Below are 21,832 nucleotides of genomic sequence, written 5' to 3'. Positions count from 1 at the left end.
TCCTGTTTTGTTATAAAAACCCGAAACGTTCATTTGATCTGTTTTTGTAATTAGGTTGAAGCTTACATTCAATTTCACATTATTATTTATTTATGTGACCTCTGCAGAGGGGTTTTTCCAGCATGAAAAATAAAAAGTAATGATTTTCTTTGTTTAGAACCAAGATGGCCGCCGTTGCCGGCAGCATGACATCAGACTATTGAATCGTATTTTCCCAATCTCTTTTCATTCGGCAGTAAAACCAAGGGAGGTTACCATGAAAACAGAAAAGGACATTTTCGAATCCCAAGTTACCCAAATCACGTGTGAAGGTGTGATAGAGGCTGGTGGAGGAAAAATCCAACTGATGTCACTAGATGACGTCACTGGGCAATTCCGAGAGATTTCTCCCAGCGATTACTCGTCAATAGATACTGTTGTGTCTTCCGACTCCTGCAAGACGCGCCTGAGTGTCCAGTTTGTTGTTCCTGTCTTCATGGCGTGGAATGGAACTACTGTTCGATGCCAAACTATAACTCCGACTAGTTTTTCACAGCAAGACGTATTGCTTGTTATACCAGGTAGGAAATGAACTGATGTGCACATATAGATAGTTCGAAGATGATGTCACTCAGGTCTTTGTTATTTTTTTTTTACCATGCGCGTTTATGAGTAATGCTCAGTGAACTGTATTAACCCGACTATAAACGTTCATGCATACACACAGTTTTGTGTGTTGGTCCGTTATACTTCCGGATGACAATGTTATGAGCTTCTTAGCCAAGCGCATACTATCTATATATAAAAAAATGACAAAAACAGATAGAGCATCTATATAGCGCAATATTCACTAAACGTGCTCAAAGCGCTTTACAATGGGTCCCTGGCCAATAGAAAAAGCTTAACATGTAGGACGGTACATGACGCCTGTTAGGCGATATTACAATTTTTTCGGACATAGACAACGCTGTTAACGGCCAGGTACTCATTTTACACTAGTACGGAAGAGAAAGTGAATAAAGAGCCTTTTCCAAGGGCTCAATAATACGCGAGTGAGGCTCAAACCCAGGACCTTCCGATCCGAAAGCGATTGTCATACCACTAGACCACATAGCGGAACATATTATGTCAATATGCAGATCCTGATAACCGAATACGTTTATGGGCCTCAATTTAAAATGCGTTGGTTTTAAAGTAGTTTCACTACAAGATAAAGAACTGAACAAGTGTGTATGGAACGGTGCCATACAAAGCAAGAAAGAAAAATAGACAACAAAAAAACCATCCCAAAAAAAATCAGTCGACATCGACTGGGGATCGAACATCAGACCTTCTGATTACCGATCTGATTTGCTTCCAGTAATGTTATCATGTCTGACCGGTAATCAGAAGGTTTGAGGTTCGATCCCCAGTCGAGGTCGACTGAGTTTTTGGGATGTTTTTTTGTTTGTTTGTTTGTTTTTTGTTTTTGTTTTTTGTATTTTTCTTTCTTGTTTTGTCTGGCACCTTTCATACACTCTTGTTGAGTTCTTTATCTTACACCTGTGCCTGCTCCTTAATTTCTTGATTTTAATATTTCCATTATATCAATGGGCCCAAAACGCTTTCTATTATCAGACCTGCGTAATAATTACACGTCAATGGGAAATACTGATTAATCTAAATTTTTTTAAGACGAAGCGCTTCAAAACAATATTAGATAGATAAATATTTGAGGACAACGAGTTTAGTGTTCTTTTTTCTTTTGTTAAACCTTAAGAAATACACGAGCATTTTATAAAGAGCAATATCCACTAAACGTACTCAAAGGGCTTTACAAGGGGTTCGTAGTCAGGGCAACTCTTACCATGATGGACGAGAAGACATGACGCCTGTTAAATGCTAGTGTAGTATCTGTTCTTATCAGCTTAATATCTGGTACGGGGTCAATTTGGCCACTTCGATATTAAACTGATTTTTGGACATAGGCGGGATGCCCAGGGCTTGCTCTGCTCTCGCCACGGGTCGCCTGGTATTGCAGTACTTCCGGGAATGGCTCAAAACAGAAAAAGAAGAGAAAAATAAATGCTAGGCAGTATTAGAATTTATTTTTTTTCGGACAGGAATAATGTTTAAAAATAATAAATAAATTTAAAAAATCTGATTATTAGTGATGGGTTTTATTTTCGTGTTTTTTTCTTCTGGTATCTATCTATTATCTTTGTCCGCAACTAATTTAAACACACTTTTCAGATCTTTACTTTATACCAGTGCCTTTTCATAGTTGAGGCGCATAGTTGAGTCCTTGGAAAAGGCTCTTTACTCACATTCTCTCACCGTACTCATGTGTAAAATGAGAACCTGGCCGTTGATAGCGTTGTCTCTGTCCGAAAAAATTGTAATATCGCCTAACAGGCGTCATGTCCCGTCTTACATGTTGCATGTTGCTGTTAGGCAAGGGACCCATTTTAAATAAAGCGCTTTGAGCATTTTTAGTGGATATTGCGCTATACAAAAGCTCACAATTTGTTTTTCTCCTGAACGTGGCTCACGGTACGGTCTTTGCTTCGTATCCCAATGGGGTAGCGAGTTCGATCAACTGCCGCTGCGCTGTGTCTGTCGCCTTGAGCAAGTCACCTTGCCCTTGTTCAATTTGCGGCGCTGCACTGCGGCTGACGCCTGGGCTATTCCAATCTTCCTTTGGAATAGACCCTAGAGACAAATTTCCCCTGTGGGATGAATAGAGGGAATTTCATTCATTTAACATGTCACTGTGTGTTATTGAGAACAATGGATATTCGCTAAAATTGGCATAAAATAAATAGATGGATAAAAAAAATATAAAAACATAAATTATAAATAAATAAATAGATTTAAAAAAAAAAAAGAAAAAAAAAAAAAAAAAAAAAAAAAATATATATATATATATATATATATATATATATATATATATATATATATATATATATATATATATATTATATATATATATAATTACGTTTATAAATAAAAAACATTTTAATTTGCTTCGGTTTTGTATCGGCTTATTACAAGTTAAAAGATCGTTTCGTTTTGTTTTTATTTGTTTTGTTTTGGTTTTGGTTTGGTTTTTTTTTTGAATAGCAACAACATGTCAAGGCGTGGCCGATGGAGTTAGAGCAGCCCATCCCTATGACCCTCACAGTTACATTGTCTGCGGTTCTTCACCGGTTGTTAGGAAATGTGAATTACAGCAGATATGGAATTCGGAGCTGTACAATTGCGTGGAAAAAGATGCCGCTAGTAAGTCAATTGTTCTTTTGTAAAATTTAATACTCTTTTATTTGAAATCGAAGGAAGGTACGACAGACACGAGACCACCGGCTATTTGGATGGATGTATAAACTTGAACCTCTATTTGCGGCTATGTGGTCTAGTGGTTTGACACTCGCCTTCGGATCGGAAGGTCCTGGGTTCGAGCCTCGCTCGGTGCATAGTTGAGTCCTTGGAAAAGGCTCTTTACTCACATTATCTCACAGTACTCATGTGTAAAATGAGCACCCGGCCGTTAACAGCGTTGTCTCTGTCGGAAAAAAAATTGTATTATCTCCAAACAACCTTTCCATATGTTGTGTTGCTGTTGGTCAGAGACCCTTTGTAAAGCGCTTTGAGCACGTTTAGCGGATATTGCTCTATATAAAAGATCAACTTTTTTTGTCTGTTTAGCACAATATCCACCAAACATGCCCAAAACGCGTTGTACGATTCGGTGGAGAAAGACGCTGCAGTACGTCAATTTCTCTAATGTAAAATTAAATAACCTTTTATTTAAAATCGAGGGAAAGCTACAACAGACATGAGTCTAAGTGATACCAAGCTGCTAGAACCTGTGGACTGTAAAAAGTAATAACCTTTTATTTAAAATCGAGGGAAAGCTACAACAGACATGAGTCTAAGTGATACCAGGCTGCTAGAACCCGTGGACTGTAAAAAGTAATAACCTTTTATTTAAAATCGAGGGAAAGCTACAACAGACATGAGTCTAAGTGATACCAAGCTGCTAGAACCCGTGGACTGTAAAAAGTAATAACCTTTTATTTAAAATCGAGGGAAAGCTACAACAGACATGAGTCTAAGTGATACCAGGCTGCTAGAACCCGTGGACTGTAAAAAGTAATAACCTTTTATTTAAAATCGAGGGAAAGCTACAACAGACATGAGTCTAAGGGATACCAGGCTGCTAGAACCGTGGACTGTAAAAAGTAATAACCTTTTATTTAAAATCGAGGGAAAGCTACAACAGACATGAGTCTAAGGGATACCAGGCTGCTAGAACCCGTGGACTGTAAAAAGTAATAACCTTTTATTTAAAATCGAGGGAAAGCTACAACAGACATGAGTCTAAGGGATACCAGGCTGCTAGAACCCGTGGACTGTAAAAAGTAATAACCTTTTATTTAAAATCGAGGGAAAGCTACAACAGACATGAGTCTAAGTGATACCAGGCTGCTAGAACCCGTGGACTGTAAAAAGTAATAACCTTTTATTTAAAATCGAGGGAAAGCTACAACAGACATGAGTCTAAGGGATACCAGGCTGCTAGAACCCGTGGACTGTAAAAAGTAATAACCTTTTATTTAAAATCGAGGGAAAGCTACAACAGACATGAGTCTAAGGGATACCAGGCTGCTAGAACCCGTGGACTGTAAAAAGTAATAACCTTTTATTTAAAATCGAGGGAAAGCTACAACAGACATGAGTCTAAGGGATACCAGGCTGCTAGAACCCGTGGACTGTAAAAAGTAATAACCTTTTATTTAAAATCGAGGGAAAGCTACAACAGACATGAGTCTAAGGGATACCAGGCTGCTAGAACCCGTGGACTGTAAAAAGTAATAACCTTTTATTTAAAATCGAGGGAAAGCTACAACAGACATGAGTCTAAGGGATACCAAGCTGCTAGAACCCGTGGACTGTAAAAAGTAATAACCTTTTATTTAAAATCGAGGGAAAGCTACAACAGACATGAGTCTAAGGGATACCAAGCTGCCAGAACCCGTGGACTGTAAAAAGTAATAACCTTTTATTTAAAATCGAGGGAAAGCTACAACAGACATGAGTCTAAGGGACACCAGGCTGCTAGAACCCGTGGACTGTAAAAGTAATAACCTTTTATTTAAAATCGAGGGAAAGCTACAACAGACATGAGTCTAAGGGATACCAAGCTGCTAGAACCCGTGGACTGTAAAAAGTAATAACCTTTTATTTAAAATCGAGGGAAAGCTACAACAGACATGAGTCTAAGTGATACCAAGCTGCTAGAACCTGTGGACTGTAAAAAGTAATAAACAGAAATGAATATAACAGCTTCAAGACATTTTAAAAAATACCCAACACGGAACGTTTCGGGCTCAAAACATTGCTTCAGCCAACAACAAAAGTAAACAATATAAAGACAGAAATACATTACTACTAAATACCAGATTGACGACAGATAAATGTTGTAAGTCCTCTCTGTTGTAGAAAAAACTTTCCAATCAGACACGAGACCACATACTATTTGGATGGATGTATAAACTTGAGCCTCTGTTAGCGCAATATCCACTAAACATGCCCAGCGCGGTTTACAAAAAAAAAAAATCCCTAGCCAACAGCAACACTTAACATGAAGGACACAGGCCTGTGTTAAGCTATAATACATTTGTGACCCCTCGCCTCAAAACGGTATTAAGTCGGGTTGGTTAAGATGTTGAATATTGAATTTATAGCCAGAAATATAAGACTTGAGTTGAGTTTGCATGTTTTAAAGAGGAGAATGAATATCATACTTTAGAGTGCTGAAGAGCAAAAATTCTAATTTTGACCGGTTTAATTTTAATTTGACTTTTTAACGTCTGGTTCATTCCGACATAATACCGTTTTGAAACGATGGGTCACATTATATTTCCGACAGAGACATCAGGCACCTATTTTAAACTTACGTGCGGTTAGATAATGTGAATAAAGAGTCACATAGGGCGGGATTCTCCGTTGTTGTAATTACAACTTAACAATATAGATAGAATGCGCTTGGCCAAGGAGTTCACAACATTGCCATCCGGAAGTATAAATAGAATGCGCTTGGCCAAGGAGTTCACAACATTGCCATCCGGAAGTATAGATAGAATGCGCTTGGCCAAGGAATTCACAACATTGCCATCCGGAAGTATAACGGACCAACACACAAACTCTGTGTAACCATGAACTTTTATAGTCTGGTTAATACAGTTTAGTGAGAACAACTCACAAACGCGGATGGCAAAAACAATAACAAAGGCCTGAGTGACGTCATCTGCATACTATCTATAACGGACCAACACACAAACTCTGTGTAGCCATGAACTTTTATAGTCTGGTTATTACAGTTTAGTGAGAACAACTCACAAACGCGGATGGCAAAAACAATAACAAAGGCCTGAGTGACGTCATCTTCGAACTATCTATATCTAGGTATATTTTTGAGTGCATTCATTATAACTTGAATCTTGCGTTTAAACTTTAATCTTCATTCCAGCTGTATCCTTCATCAACACCACTGCCATAGATGGGAAGCAACTGGACATCAAATGCGCTGTGTCTGAGGGTAGCTTCGTCGTGATTGGTCTAAACAAAGTTGTTGGAGACTCCAGACAGTTGATCAGCAGCTACCTAAGCGATGGTATCGGATTTAGCCCGTTGCCTCGGGTGTCTCAGACTGTCTTGCTGGAGGAAAATGGGCAACGAGTGGTCGTAGCGTCCCTGCCGATTTCCTTGTGTGAAGACCGTGGCGTTTACGAATGTGTACATGACAGTGGGCAAAGTTCTTCTGGACCTGTCACGATTGAAGGTAAGAGTCAGTCTTAAACATATTTTGTGATTCACTTCTACAAAACGGGGTTTAATTGTATGCAATAGTCTGATGTCACGTCGCCCAGCAACAGCGGCCATCGTGGTTCTAAACAAAGAAAATCGGTACTTTTTATTCTTCATACTGTCTAGAACTTTTTATATGTCTTGTGATCAGAATGTGTAAAAATCAAAACATGATCAGATTTATAATGGGTTTTTTTCCTCTGGATACGCTTTTATGCTCGTCGGAGTAATATTTCAAAAGGGTGTCCGCCATTGTTCCGATAGTTTAGAGCCAGTTACTAAGTTACCATGCGTCATTACGAGGGAAGTGACGACATGACTGTGGAAGTGTATTGATGGTACGCCCGTTACTTAGTATCAACCAATCAGAATACATCTCCTACCATTTACCCCGTTTCGTCCCCTTGACTGTATGAAAAGACACAAGATGCCCTTAGTACATGTCAAACACACAAATAGGTCAGGCTACTTAGTGAGTATCTATTTCTCACAATATTTTGACACAATGATAAAAGCTTTACATCCTAACGAGACACGATGCATTTTTTTTCAATCATCGTGTTGAATGATCAGATCTGTGGGCTGTTTACTCCGAATGATAGTCTAACACTTCAGGTGGCTATGGGGTTTTCGGTTCACGATCATCGGTTGATTTCAGGCCCAAAATATACTTTATTTTTAATTTTCGAGTCAAATATAAAACAACTTAAATGTTTATTCGACTAGTTTTGATAAAATATACGATAACTGATGTAATTTTCAAAAGTGTGTACACTTTATATTGATTGAAGAAAAAGGCATCCGTGTCAATAGCTTGACAGGCATAGCATCAAGAAGTCACAGAAGAATCATCAATGGGGATGATCTATATTACCTTTCCATATGCTCGAGGCCATTGGTCACATTGCAAAAGGTGCTCAAGGCGACTCACATAGTGAACAGTGTTCACAGTTTTCGAATTATCAAACATATCGATTGGTCATTTTGTTCAGCTTGACACATTGGTATGTTTACAACTTTCATAGAAAATGCAGCGTGTTTACAATTATTAAGAAATATCTAATCTTTGGACAGCAACAAATCATGTGATCAATGACTCGGTTGGACGAAAACATGAATATAGATCGCTCCAATTGGAGTAGCTCCTACTTGTGGTTTAAAAACACGCAACCCTAAAAAGATTGCAATTCCACTTGGTATAAAACGTAACATGCCGATTCAAAGTGATACAAGGCTGCTTGAACTAGAAGCTGTGGACTGTTAAAAGCAATGAGCAAAAATGAATATAACAGCTTTATAAAGTAACAAAATACCAAACATGGGATGTTTCGGGGGGTCTCTGAAGTTTTTTTGGTTTCTTCCTGTGAAGTATAGGATAGAATTGAAGATATTGTGCTATGTTTTTAGATGTCTGGATGGATGGGCACCTGAATATTTGCAGGAAATGATTTTAAAATATGAAGCCAATCGAAATTTAAGATCATCTCAGTCCCAACTTATAAAGGTTACCATCTCAAAATCCACTTTCGGTAAAAATGCCTTTTCATCCATAGCTCCACGCTTATGGAACGCACTTAGTCCTCGGACAAAGTCCTGTGAAAATTTATCATCTTTCAGGAAATGTCTGAAGACTGAGTTGTTCCGTGAGGCTTATTTTTCATGAAATAGATGTTGCTTTGATTTTGTTTCTGTATTCATTATTATGTAGTGTCGTGATTTTTAATTTTGTTGTTTTTAAACATTTTTTATTTTGTAAAGCGCCGCAGAGCACGAATGACGTGGATGTTTAGGCATTATTCACTATTTACAATTAAACCCTTATTTAGGCGATAGCAACAACAACTAAAAAAAGAAAATCACTTAAAAACCAGACAGACTTAAAAACCAATCTGAGCAATATTGGACAGGCACTTCCTGTAAATAATGGGATCTTGGAAAAATCTTTGGGGTAGTCTACACCCTTGAAAGATCCAATTACTCATTATTTGTACTTACTTACTTACTTATCCGAACCACCGACCACCTGAGTTCTAGCCCTTCGGTCTTGTGCAATGACGTAGAAGTTAGACGTCTTTTATAGTTGTTCCAGGTGACTATAAAGCGTGTTACTGATGCTTGGATTTGGTGGGGGGAATGTGCATCTCAGATCTTCAAGAGGTTGACATTCAAGCAAGTGGTGTGTTGCTCTTTCATTTGGGATGTTGACATAAGGGGCAGAAAGGGGATGTGTCTTTTGTAATTTTGCTTATTAAATGGTTGTTGAGCGGTATGTGTTGTGTTCTTAGTTGAAAGATGATGCTTTGCTGGTGTCTTCTGAGCTTACTATTTGTAGGAAGAACTTGTCAAATGTTTCTCTGACGTTTATCAGGTTTTTACGTTATATAATCATTTTTATTGTTGTTTTTATCGGCCGAGTACTCATTTTAAACCCGAGAACGGTGAGAGAGTGTGACTAAAAGAACCTTTTCCAAGGAGTCAACTATAAGTCGGTCAGAGCGGGATCGAACTCTGAACCATCTGATCCAAAGGAGAGTGCCATAGCCCTAGACCACACATCCCTTAAAAATAAGCTATACGTTCTCATTTAGTTTAGTGAATAATATTTTTTTTAATTTATGGCTCCATTTGAAAATCAAACGTCAACATTAAATTTAACTTGTCGTGTTAACAGATGGACACTGGGATTTTAGTATGATATAGTCACAAAATATTATGATCTGACAGTTATTTATTTCTTCTGTTTGTTTGTTTTGTTGTTTTGTTTTGTTTGTTATTTATTTTTTTTATTTTTTGGCTTTCTTTTTGTTTTGTTAGGTTAGTTTTTTAGTTTTGTTTTTTTTTATTGGGGGGGGGGGGGGGTGTAATTTGATTTCCGTGACGCGTGTTTTGGGGAAAAATGGCGGGGGGGGGGGGGAATTCAATCGGAAAGGGGTTAGGCAATGGATTTGGTGAAATGGTATTATATATATATAACGACGGGATTATTGAGGTTGGGGTACTAGAGGAAGACCTAGATAATGTGGAGGGGGTAGGGGTGGAGAAGATGAGTTTGCTGAAAGTAAGATGTAAAAAAGTATTAACAGTAAATACATAAAGTTCCTTTTTGTTGCTCTTGATAAACTTACAGTTGAAGCTCCTAAGGCGTCCTCAACCAACCTGCAAGTTCTTCCTGAATGGCCCGTCAGTGGTCAAGACCTGAGCGTTGTTTGTAATCGCATGATACGGGACAAGAATCGAGATGGAGTGTTCAGTCTGCAGCGGTCAGCGTCCGAGAATGGTCCCTTTTCAACGGTGGACAATGCCCAAGCCTTGGACATCAACAAAACAGTAGATACCGATTGCAAGGTAACATAAAGTAGTCCTTCAGAACTAGTTGTTGGCCCATGGGTATTTCCCGGTTTCTTTAGCGTAAAACGGAAAATAGCATTGTTTGCTACCACCAGGATAGGAAGCTATTTTATCGCAAAGCACTTTTCACAAGATCTATAAGACCTAGCATCCAATCACCGCCGCTGGAGAGTCAGAAAAAAAAAAATTGGATTACACCCGGGGTCGACCTCGGTCACTTTGTGTGTGAAGCAAGTGCTCTACCAACTGAGCTATCGGTTGCAAGATAAAAATGTCAAAATGGGTTGGGAGATATAAGGATCTGAACACGTGTGTATGAAAGGTGTCAGACAAAGCAAGAAAGAAAAATACCACAACAAAAAATCCCAAAAAATAAATCTACCTCGACTGGGTATCGAACCTCAGACCTTCTGATTACCGGTCAGACGTGCTACCGTGTGTACAGTGTGCTTCTGAGAGGGGTTTCCCCATTTTCCCTCTCTATTTTAAACCAATGCCAGGTAGGTATTCGTTTCCCGCCTGACATTGGGGGGAGTGGGGGAGGGGGGGGGTGCTGCAATGCTGCCATTTTCGGGCCTCATTCTCTATGGGTTGTTGCCAGCGAACCCGATTCTCCATGTGAATAGACTTGCATAGGAAGGTATACATCTACATTCTCAGCGTTCTTGCTCCTACGAAAAAATAAAACTTGAGCTTTTATAAAGAGCAATATCCACTAAACGTGCTCAAATCGCTTTATAAGGGGTCCCTGGCCAACAACAACACTTAACATGTAAGACGTTACATTACGCCTATTCCGCGATATTACATCTTTTTTTTTTCGGACAGAGACAACGCTGTTAACGGCCAGGTACTCATTTTACGGTGAGAGAATTTGAGTGAAGAGCCTTTTCCAAGGATTCAACAATCAGGACCTTCCGATCCGAAAGCGAGTGTCATACCACAAGACAACATAGACGCACAGCAGGGTAAAGCTGATTCGGCAATTAATTGATAACTTACACTGTACAGTGAGATTCTTTAAGTAAGGAAAGTAAATTCACTTTATTCATCCCAAAGGGGAAATTTGTCTTTGGGATTTGTTCCAATGGAAGACTGGAATAACCCAGCCTACCCCCCCCCCCCTCCCTCTGTATAACTGCGGCACTTGGGCGTTGACAAAATCCGAAGAAGAACATCTGGATGCCTTCCATCGCACACAGCTAAGAAGGGTACTGGACATCAAATACCCAAAAAAGATCTCAAATGAATCACTCTATAAGATCACAAAAGAAAGACCAATCTCCCTTGACATTTTACAATAACGATGGCAACTTTTCGGTCACATACTACGCATGGACAAAAACATACCAGCTAACCAAGCCATGTCGGGATACTTCCAAAAACACGGGAACCTTTTCAGAGGAAGACCGATCACAGCACTCCCTGTGATCCTAAACAAAAACCTCACAACACTTGGACAAAGCATTAGTCTCATAACGGCAGGGGACCTTGAAAATCTGAGAACCCAAGCAGAGGACCGGCAATATTGGAGACACCTCACACAGGAAATACTGGAAACAGCCAAGGCGACCCGATCTTTCGGTCGATACCCGAAAGGCATCTAAGTCAAGTCAAGTCAAGTCACCCCCCCCCCCCCTCCTCCCTCTCCAGCCTACCCCCCCCCCCTTCCTCTCCAGCATACCCCCCCCCCCTTCCTCTCCAGCATATCCCCCCCCCCTCTCCAGACAAACCCCACCCCCATGTCTTGTCCAACATGTTAAGCGTTGCTGCTGACTAGGGGCCCCTTGTAAAGCGCTTTGAGCACGTTTAGCGGATATTGCTCTATATAAAAGCTCAAGTTTAAGTTTAAATTTTAAATTGGTGCCATTGTTATTCTATTTTTATCACAGATTGAGAGTGACGTACTCTTCACGGTGCCGAGAATATCGTTGACGACATGGAACAATACTCACGTCCGATGCCACACCGATTACCCAGAATTCCATTCTTTGTCCCACCACATTCTCGTCATTGACGGTAAATTTATACTTCATATATTTGGTTCAAATTGCCTGGGTTTTTGTTGTTGTTTTTGTTGTTTTTTTTTTGTTTTTTTTTTTGTTTTTTTTTTGTTTGTTTTTTTTTTTTTGTTTTTTTTTTTTTTGGGGGGGGGGGGTAGGGTTGTTTTATCTCATTTTTAAAAAAATTGTAGTTGTTTTTAATTTGTTACTATTCGATCTATTATTATTTTGCTGTTTTTTATGTCATTATGTTTGTTTTGTTTTTATTCTTTTTTTTTATTGTTGGTTGTTTGCTTTGAAGTAAATGGTGCTGCTCGAAGCTCGAAGAAATATAAAAAGAACAACGTGAATTCTCTAAGGATGTGCTCCATCGTCGGCTCTGGGCATCCACATGTACACGAGCTAGTCTCAGTCAGCCCCCACTTTTTCATGCCTCCAAGCTGTTTTCCCAATTTTTGAACGTGCTCTGTTCAGTATTACCCATTCATTCCTGGGGAGCTCAGTTCCGTAGGGCAGTTAATTCTTCTCTCGGATCTTCAACGGCTTCATTTGCATGATTATCCCACTCTCTCCATGTGGAAAGTCTGTATACAGCTGCATGGTCAGGGTTCCCTTTCGACACGTGCGTAAAGCGTACTTATTCTCTAATAGTCTTTTGTCTCTTCTCTATTTAGGGTAGCGTGGCTCAGCGGTATGGTCTTCGCTTCGCACCCAAAAGGTACCGAGTTCGACTACCCGTCTCGTTGTGTGACCTTGAGCAATAATTCACCTCGCCCTAGCTTACTTTGCGGCACTGCGGCTGACGCCTGGGTTATTGCAGCCTTCCCTTGGAATAGACCCTAAAGATAAATTTCCCCATGATGAATAAAGGGAATTTTTATTTTTTATCTATTTATTTTCATTTATTGCCATCATTTATCTACACAGCTTCCCTATGTGACGGCCAGGACACCAACTCAGTCCTTCCTCATCCATACACACCAACGTCCTACCTAAGATGTCTGCAATTTTCCAACATCGACGGGGAACAATGTAGGCTAGAAAATAAGGAACCATCACTCTGAAACCAGAAGATTAATTACACAAATTATATATGTCAGGTCCTCCGGAGGACCCGTTTCACACATCCAAGGAGAATGGAACCAATATTTTGACATCACACTACCCGACATAAAACGTCTTTATTCTCTTATAGGTTTTCGTCTCTTCTCTATTTTTTTTTTATTCACTGTCAATTTTTATCTCACAGCTTCCCTGTGTGACGGCCAGGACACCAACTCGGTCCTTCCTCATCCATACACACCAACGTCCTACCTAAGATGTCTGCAATTCTCCAACATCGACGTGTTGACATGCCCGGGGAGCAAGATATGGAGACAGGATATTCAGAACTGCGCGGAGCCTGACGCTGCAGGTAGGGGGTATCGTGTTTTGTCTTCTCCTACATGTTAAGTGTTGTTGTTGTTGTTGTAAAGCACTTTGAGCACATTAAGTGGATATTGTTCTATATAAATGCTCTTAGTTTGTTTGCTTTGTTTTGTTGGGGTTTTTTTTTTTTTGGGGGGGGGGGGGGCTATTTATTATTTTTATTTTGTTGTTTTTGTTTTGTTTTTTTTGTGGGTTTTTTTTTTTTTGGTATTTTTTTTAATTGTTTGTTTTCTGGGGGTTCTTTGTGTGTATTTTTTGTGTGTATTTTTTTTTGGGTTGGTGTGGGGGGTGGGGGGGGGGGGGGTGATATAGATGTTAACATAATATATGGATGTGAAATTCGTCGTGTCTGAAAAAAACTTTCATACGAAATTATTTCTGGATTTTACATTTATATCACATTATTGTTTAGTAAGGTATAGCTTTGTACTGCTCCGTGGTTTGAATCCATTTGAGTCCGAAAATATAACTATAGTCCAGTCTCTTGTTTTGTCATCAGAAAGTGATTGCAACTCACTCGTTTTAATAGGATTCTATAGTCTGATGTCACGTCGCCCAGCAACCAGCAACTTGGTTCTAAACAAAGAAAATCGATACTATTTATTCTTCATGCTGGCTAGAACTTTTTCACATGTCATGTGATCAGAATGTCTAAAAGTCAAAATATGATCAGATTTAAAATGCTTTTCTCCTCTGGATACATTTTTATACTCGTCGGAAAAGTACTTCATAAGGGCGTTCGCCATTGGTCCGATAGTTTAGAGCCAGTTACTAAGTTACTCTGCGTCATTACGGGGGAAGTGACGTCACGACTGTTGAAGTGTATTGCCGAACCGTACAGAAATCGAACGTTTTATCTCGAAATTAAATTTTCTTTCAATTTCCAACCAACAAGGTGAAATAACACACAGAGTTTATTTGTTATTGGTTTTAGAACACCTTTTGATGATCATTTCTCACTAAATAAATGTTTGAATATAATAATATAAAGATAGTATGAAGTTGACGTCACTCAGTGTCTTTATTATTGCTTTTTGCCATCCGCGTTTATAAATAATTCTCAATAAACTGTATTAACCAGACTATAAACGTACAAGGTTACACAGAGTTTTGTGTGTTGGTCCGTTATACTTCCGGATGGCAATGTTGTGAGCTTCTTAGCCAAGCGCATACTATCTATAGTCTGATTAATAGATAGAAGAAGTTGACGCCACTCGGGTCTTTATTGATGTTTTCTTTTGCCATCCGCGTTTATGAATAATTCTCACTAAACGGCATTAACCAGACTATAAACGTTCAAGGTTATACATAGTTTTGTGAGTTAGTCCGTTATACTTCCGGATGGCCAAGCGCACAATATTTAGAATAGAATAGAATAGAATAGAAGGAATCGACGTCGCTTGATTAGGCCACTGGCCTGTCGCCGAGTCTTTCCAGTCACTGAATGTCTTGTTCACAACTGATCTAATGCATTTCCCTACCTGATCTTGTGACCAGGGGCTAGCCTACACTACACTTTCTCTACTGATCTTTTGATCATAGCTATTTTGGGTGGGAGGCACTTCTACACTATGCATATAACTTTCCATCACAGCATCTAACCTATTCTTGAAAGCATTGACGCTCGGCGCTTCAATAATGACATTTGCTGACAATGCGTTCCAACGTTCAATTACTCCCTGTGTAAAAAACTTTCTGTCGAAGCGTGGTTTTAACTCTGGGTTTCAGAAGTTTATATGAGTGGCCCCTGGTGACTGATTTTTTGTCTACTGTGAACAGCCTATCCTGAGTCGCGTACAAGCAATGTGTGAACTTATAGGTCTCAATCATATCACCTCTCAAACGCCGATAGACCATACTTGGCAGTCCTACTCTTTTCAGGCGCTGTTCATAACTCAAGTCCTTGAGTCCACCAATGACCTTTGTTGCTCACCTAAGCTCACTCTCTATAAGCTTCTTATCCTTTTCAAGATAAGGTGCCCATACACAGTTTCCGAACTCCAAATGTGGTCGGACCAAAGCTGCAAACATTAACTTCATAGTGTCACAGTCAAGATAGTCAAAAGATCTCCTTATCAGTCCAAGCATTCTGTTAGCTTTGTTGACCTGCCTTTCCAAATGCTGTGAAAACTTGAACTCCCAGATCTTTCTTTATTTATAGATCTATCTATAGATAGAATGAAGTTGACGTCATTCGGGTCTTTGTTATTGTTTTGTGCCGTCCACGTGTATGAGTAGTTCTCACTTAACTGTATTATCCAGACTATCCGGTTACGATCCAGATTATCCGGTCATGGTTACACATAGATAGTTCTGTGTGTTGGTCCTTTCTTCTTCCGGATGGCAATGTTGTGAGCTTTTTAGCTAGGCGCATACTATATATATACGGACTTTGATTAATCATATCTAAACTTCTAGTCATGTACAATTTTAGCTAAGAAAGTCTGTAAATATAGATAGTATGCGCTTTGCTAAGAAAATCACAACATTGTCATCCAGAAGTATAGCGAACCAACACACACAACTGTGTAACCATGAAAATTTTATAGTCTGGTTAATACAGTTAAGAGAGAATTACTCATAAACGTGGATGGCAAAAAACAATGACAAAGACATGAGTCACGTCATGTATAAACAATAGGAATCAACAGTCTGATGACACGTCCGCCCAGCAACGAGCAGCTTGGTTCTAAACAAAGAAAATCGGTACTTTTTATTCTTTATACTGGCTAGAACTTTTCACATCTCATGTGATCAGAATGTATAAAAATCAAAACATGATCAGATTTATAATGTTTTCTCCTCTGGATACACTTTTATGCTCGTCGTAGAAGTATTTCATAAGGGCGTCCGCCATTGTTCGGATAGTTTAGAACCAGTTACTACGTTACTATGCGTCATTACCAGGGAAGTGACGTCACGACTGTTGAAACCTAATACAATCTTTTTTCTTTTTTAAAACGTCCTTCTGGCTGATTTTTTTGCGCCGCCAACCAAATGTGACCCATCGTCTCAAAACGGTATTATGTCGGAATGAACCAGACGCTAAAAAGTCAAATTAAAATTAAACCGGTCAAAATTAGAATTTTTGCTCTTCAGCACTCTAAAGTATGATATTCATTCTCCTCTATAAAACATACAAACTCAACTCAAGTCTGATATTTCTGGCTATAAATTCAATATTCAACATCTTAACCAACCCGACTCAATACCGTTTTGAGGCGAAGGGTCACAAATTGTAAATGGAAAGAAAAGGGCAATATAATTAATGTCTTAATTTTAATTTAATTTGATGTCTACATGAAATAATTTGAAATCATAATATAAGTTGATGTTGGGTTGAACGTAATGTAATAATAACGATACGATGATGACGTGTAATAGTAAGAGTAATATTATTATATTAATTCGATTCTTGCGCTCTTGCTTTTTGGAATTCCGGACGTGTTTCCTGTTGTTGCAGACTAAACGCACATCTTTGTGTGTATGTGTGTGTGTGTGTGTGTGGGGGGGGGGGGGGGGGGGGAGTTTAGCGTAGCTCAGCAGTAGGTACCGAGTATCAAGTTCGATCACTCGCCACTCACCGCGCTGTGTGGCCTTGAGCAAGTGTCATCTCGCCCTACCTCATTGTGTGTTGTGGGTTGCTGCACTGAGACTGACGCCTGGGTTATTTTAGTCTTTCCTTGGAATAGATAGACCCTAGTGACAAATTTAATTATTTTCCCCATGGGATGAATAAAGGGAATTTTATTTATTTATCTTTTTTTCAAGGGAAATAACCAAACGCAAGTATGGGCTACTTGATTTAATGTTTTGTTTTGTTTTTGTTTTGTTTTGTTTTTTGTCACGGATAATAATTGTGTTGGTTTGATTGAAGGTAGTATATTTTCATCACACCAATAATCCCAAAACAATTTATGTTCTCAGACAGGCAAATAACACTCCACAGAGCCAAAATTAAAGTAATAACTGGTCAAAATACTCTGCCGTACTCTGGAAAAATCCATATTTTAAAATTTGGCAAGAAAACTCGTCCTTCAAATATCGATCGATTTAAATGAACGTCGACTTGGCAAAAAAAACAAACTCTCAAACCTGGGACTTGGCGAAGTACCAGGTTTGAGAGTCTTTTGACAAGTCGAGGGTCGATTAAATCGATCGATATTTGAAGGACGAGTTTTCTGGCCAAATTTTTTAATGTTTTTTTTTTTCCCCCCGAGAGTACTACAGTACTGTCCTTTCAGTCCTTGTGTATGGCGGCGAATGGTGGCAAGTCACAAACAAAAAACAAAAAAACAAAATAGATTGGAATCTTATCAAACAAATAATGCCTCCGAAAAATGTGAAGATTATTTTGGCTCAACAATATTAGAACATAATAGACAGATAGATAATATATCTACAGCGAGCATGGTTACAAAAATGAAGAGACGCAGATAGGGAATGAGATTAGCGGAAGAGTAGTATCCCGTGATTGGACGTCACAGACTATGGATGACGTCCAATCAAGGGACGCTACTCTTCCGCTAATCTCATTCCCTATAGAGATAATATTGCCAGATTGGAAGCTGGAGGACTGATGGCAAAGGACAACGAGGCAGACCCAAATTTTTTTAAAATCAAACCAAAACCCCCAAAAGCCTGGAGACAATACATGGCTTAAGAGCAGACAGAGACTAGCCTTACAAGGAATAACAATATGTTTCCATGCAACTGTCAGACAGATAATGATAATATGAATGTCCTTGGTAGACGCTTTGTACGGCCCGTATTCGGCCAGGTTAAGTATGATCCGATCACTGCACGAACTTGCGAAAAAAATGTCTGAGAGAAAAGGCAGACAGATAGATCTGCAGAGACCGTGGTTGCAACGATGAAGAGATGCAGATATAGAAGTTGCCAGATTGGAGACAATTCCTTTGCCAAGAAATGCATGCACTCCGCTGGATGGCTGATGGCAAAAGACAAAAGAAACAGACCCAAATTTTTTAAAAATCAAACACCCCCCCCCCCCCCCAAAAAAAAAAAAAAAGCCTGGAGACAATACATGGCTTAAGAGCAGACAGAGACTAGCCTTACAAGGAATAACAATATGTGTCCATGCAACTGAGACAGATAATAATATGGAAGTCCTTGGTAGACGCTTTGTACAGCCCGTGGTCGTCCAGGTTAAGTAACACTGCACGAACTTGCGAACAAAATCTCTGAGAGAAAAGACAGAAAGATAGATCTACAAAGACCGTGGTTACAACAATGAAGAGATGCAGATATAGATGTTGCATGCCAGATTGGAGACAATTCCTTTGCCAAGAAATGCATGCACTCCGCTGGATGGCTGATGGCAAAAGACAAAAGAAGCAGACCCAAATTGAAAATAAAAAACCCCAAATCCGAAAACAAAGCCTGGAGACGATACATGGTTTAAGAGCAGAAAGAGACTAGCCTTACAAGGAATAGCAACGGTCTCCATGCAACCGTCAGACAAATAATAATATGATAGTCCTTAGCAGACGCTTTGCTTTGTACCCCAACGTGTTCGACCAGGTTAAGTATGACCCGATCACTCCACGAACTTGCGAGTGAGTGTGCGTCGGGAACTTCAAAAAACGCAAGAGTGCAAAAACCAAATCTTTGTATTCTACCTACCCATCAAACGATTCTGATATCAGTATATTTGATTTGGAGAAATATTTTAAAATGTCTCCATGAGAGTACTTGTCATAGGCCATATTTTTTTAACGGTTGGCAATATGACGTCACGAATAAGTTTTGTCAACATGATATTATAGGTGTCACATATCTTTCTATTTTATAGTTTGTAGTGAGGGGTAGAATAATACTATTATGATTATACTGATATTGTAGTTTTAGATAGTATAATGATTATCATTTCTAGTACATATATTCAAAGGAAACCAATTCTTCAAAGATTCTTTGTCATAAAGACGTGGTAAAAGTAAGAAGTTCTCTCTCTCACACACACACACTGTGTGTGTGCGTGTGTGTGTGTGTGTTTGTGTGTCTGTCTGTCTCCTTCTTGATCTCATACTCTCTTTATCCTTCTCTCTCTTTCTCTCGGCCTCTCTTTTCTCGCTCTTTCTCTCTCCCCCTTGGTCTCATACTCTCTGTTACCCCCTCTCTCGTTCTCTTCGTCTCTCTCTCTCTCTCTCTCTCTCTCTCTCTCTCTCTCTCTCTCTCTTTCTTGGTCTCATACTCTCTGTATCCTTCTGTCTCGTTCCTTCTCTCTCTCTCTCTCTCTCTCTCTCTCTCTCTCTCTCTCTCTATCTCTCTATCTATCTATCTATCTCTCTCTCACACACTCACACACACACACATACACACAAATACGCATACACATACACACAGACACACAATGATTATTAAGTGGCCTCTCTCACAACACCCCGTAATAAATGTCTCTGAGCGTGTTTTCTCAAAAGTTTCAGTCTGTCCACCCAGACATTGGTGGGCGATACCTGCGGAGTCGACGTTGCACTGGTCGTTTTGGGCGAGTCGATATAAGAATTACTGGAGATGGACAGATACGCCCTGTCGACAAACTTTAGACTCTTTTTATAATCCCCTACCACGTAGTAGAAAACTGACAACGTGTAACAAATGCAGATGATCTGATTGATTTTCACCAATACGCTTGGATCGATCCGTGAGATGGAATTGAAAATAAAATTCAAACGTTTTCTTATGTCTATAAGCTCGTCTTCCGGCATGTTGCTCTTTCGGGCATCCGAGTCCTGCACGACAACGAGTTCTTGCATTTCCTGTTTGATAATCTCCTCGAATTCCTTAGAGAGCGTCGTTTTCATGATCTCGATGAAGTGCATGAAGAGCGAAAACGCGATTTGTTCTTTTCCTTGTTTGAGAAAAACGCTCCCTAGATTGTAGTACCCGCTCGCCGTTCGTTGGTGTTCGGTGTTGTGCGCCTCGGTGGCGTAGAAGATCTCCTCCGAAAAAGAATAGATTGCATCCTCGTAGTTTTCAGCGAGTACATCGATTACACCTTTTGTTTGGAAGAAATCTGCCTTTATTCCAGGAGGACAATGGCGCATTTGTAAAATGACGAAATCTGCCTTGGCCAGGAAGTTCAACGCCTGGGGCATCTTCTTATCTGCAGCGTATACCTTGGAGACCAGCAATAGCAATGGTATTATTCCTATATCGTGAGGTTTGTAGATTTTGAAGGCGAATCGCAAGCAGTAGGAAATCTGAATAAATGCGTCATTGGGCTTTTCGTATTGTATAGATCGCTTCGCCATTCTGAACGAGATATCGACCATTCTCTTGTATTGAGCTATCCGCTCAGCTTTCAGTTTCTCGCGCTCAGTTTTAACGTTCGAATGCGCCACGTCGGACTTTATAAACGTTAAGATCTTGCACACGTGTGGATGGATCAGCTCCATGTCGCGTTTCATGTGCTCCTTGGAGCAATAAAACGAATTGCGACACTTTGGGCAAGAGAAATAAGCCGCGATGCCGCAAACATCGCATTTGATGCTTTGTCCTTTTGGAAGAGCAAGCGGCAATAGACTAGGCTTCATCACGGTACAGTCTATGTGTTCTCCGTGGCTAAATGAGTTTTTTCTTTTCTTCTCGCTTCCTCTACAATACGACCCGTCCAATGATTGGCTTCTTTTCATCGCCTTGGGTGCTAAATTCGAAGACTTTGAATCCCGTGTCGATGCAGACATATTGTTACACTGATTTCGATTTATTTTCTTGTTTTATGATAATGATTTTTGTTTATTTCCATGTTTTATGATGATTTCTGCTATAATCTATTTTTACACAAAATATGACTTTCCTGTTTTCTTTATTATTTGAATGTATTTTCTTTATTTGATGTTTAGAAATGGAAGATTTTTATTTCATACGTTGAATCTCTTGTACCTGTAAAATAAAGGAACTCATAATAATAAAAAAAAAAAATTAAAAAATAAAAACAAAAAACAAACAAACAAAGAAACAAAAGCAAAACAAAAACATTCAAACAAGCCAATGTCCTCCTAGAATATTATATAAACTGCCGTACTCTGGAAAAATACATAATTAAAAATTTGGCCAGATAACTCGTCCTTCAAATATCGATCGATTGAAATGACCATCATCTTGTCAAAAACTCTCAAACCTGGGAATGGACACCGGATCGGTCCCTTTGCGTGTGAAGCGAGAGCTCTACTAACTGAGCTATCGGGGGACCCCCCCCCCCC

At 39.4% G+C, this 21,832-nt stretch overlaps 2 protein-coding genes and 1 pseudogene across 2 annotated transcripts in view; 2 read left to right on the top strand and 1 right to left on the bottom strand.

The window, feature by feature from the left end:
• LOC144955983 (uncharacterized) overlaps positions 1-21,832 on the top strand; it is a 70,450-nt gene that overhangs the window by 27,179 nt on the left and 21,439 nt on the right. Inside the window, exons 11-16 of the mRNA XM_078886246.1 lie at positions 237-560; positions 3,082-3,240; positions 6,491-6,802; positions 9,956-10,173; positions 12,069-12,195; positions 13,429-13,593. Coding sequence (XP_078742372.1) covers positions 237-560; positions 3,082-3,240; positions 6,491-6,802; positions 9,956-10,173; positions 12,069-12,195; positions 13,429-13,593 — 1,305 coding nt within the window. The remainder of the gene's footprint in view (positions 1-236; positions 561-3,081; positions 3,241-6,490; positions 6,803-9,955; positions 10,174-12,068; positions 12,196-13,428; positions 13,594-21,832) is intronic.
• LOC144956206 (U2 spliceosomal RNA) lies at positions 1,847-2,024 on the top strand (annotated as a pseudogene).
• Positions 19,806-21,832, bottom strand: part of LOC144956098 (zinc finger MYND domain-containing protein 12-like) — a 3,606-nt gene continuing 1,579 nt past the window's right edge. Inside the window, exon 2 of the mRNA XM_078886446.1 lies at positions 19,806-21,512. Within this exon, the coding sequence (XP_078742572.1) occupies positions 19,988-21,313 (1,326 nt within the window). The 5' untranslated portion in view covers positions 21,314-21,512 and the 3' untranslated portion in view covers positions 19,806-19,987. The remainder of the gene's footprint in view (positions 21,513-21,832) is intronic.

This window comes from Berghia stephanieae, chromosome 10 (genome assembly GCF_034508935.2).
Source record: "Berghia stephanieae isolate SIO BIC M18660-M18661 chromosome 10, UCSD_Bste_1.3, whole genome shotgun sequence".
Classification (NCBI taxonomy): Eukaryota; Metazoa; Mollusca; class Gastropoda; order Nudibranchia; family Aeolidiidae; genus Berghia; species Berghia stephanieae.
Note: the sequence above shows the minus strand (reverse complement) of the source record. Positions and strands in the feature narration are given on the sequence as shown.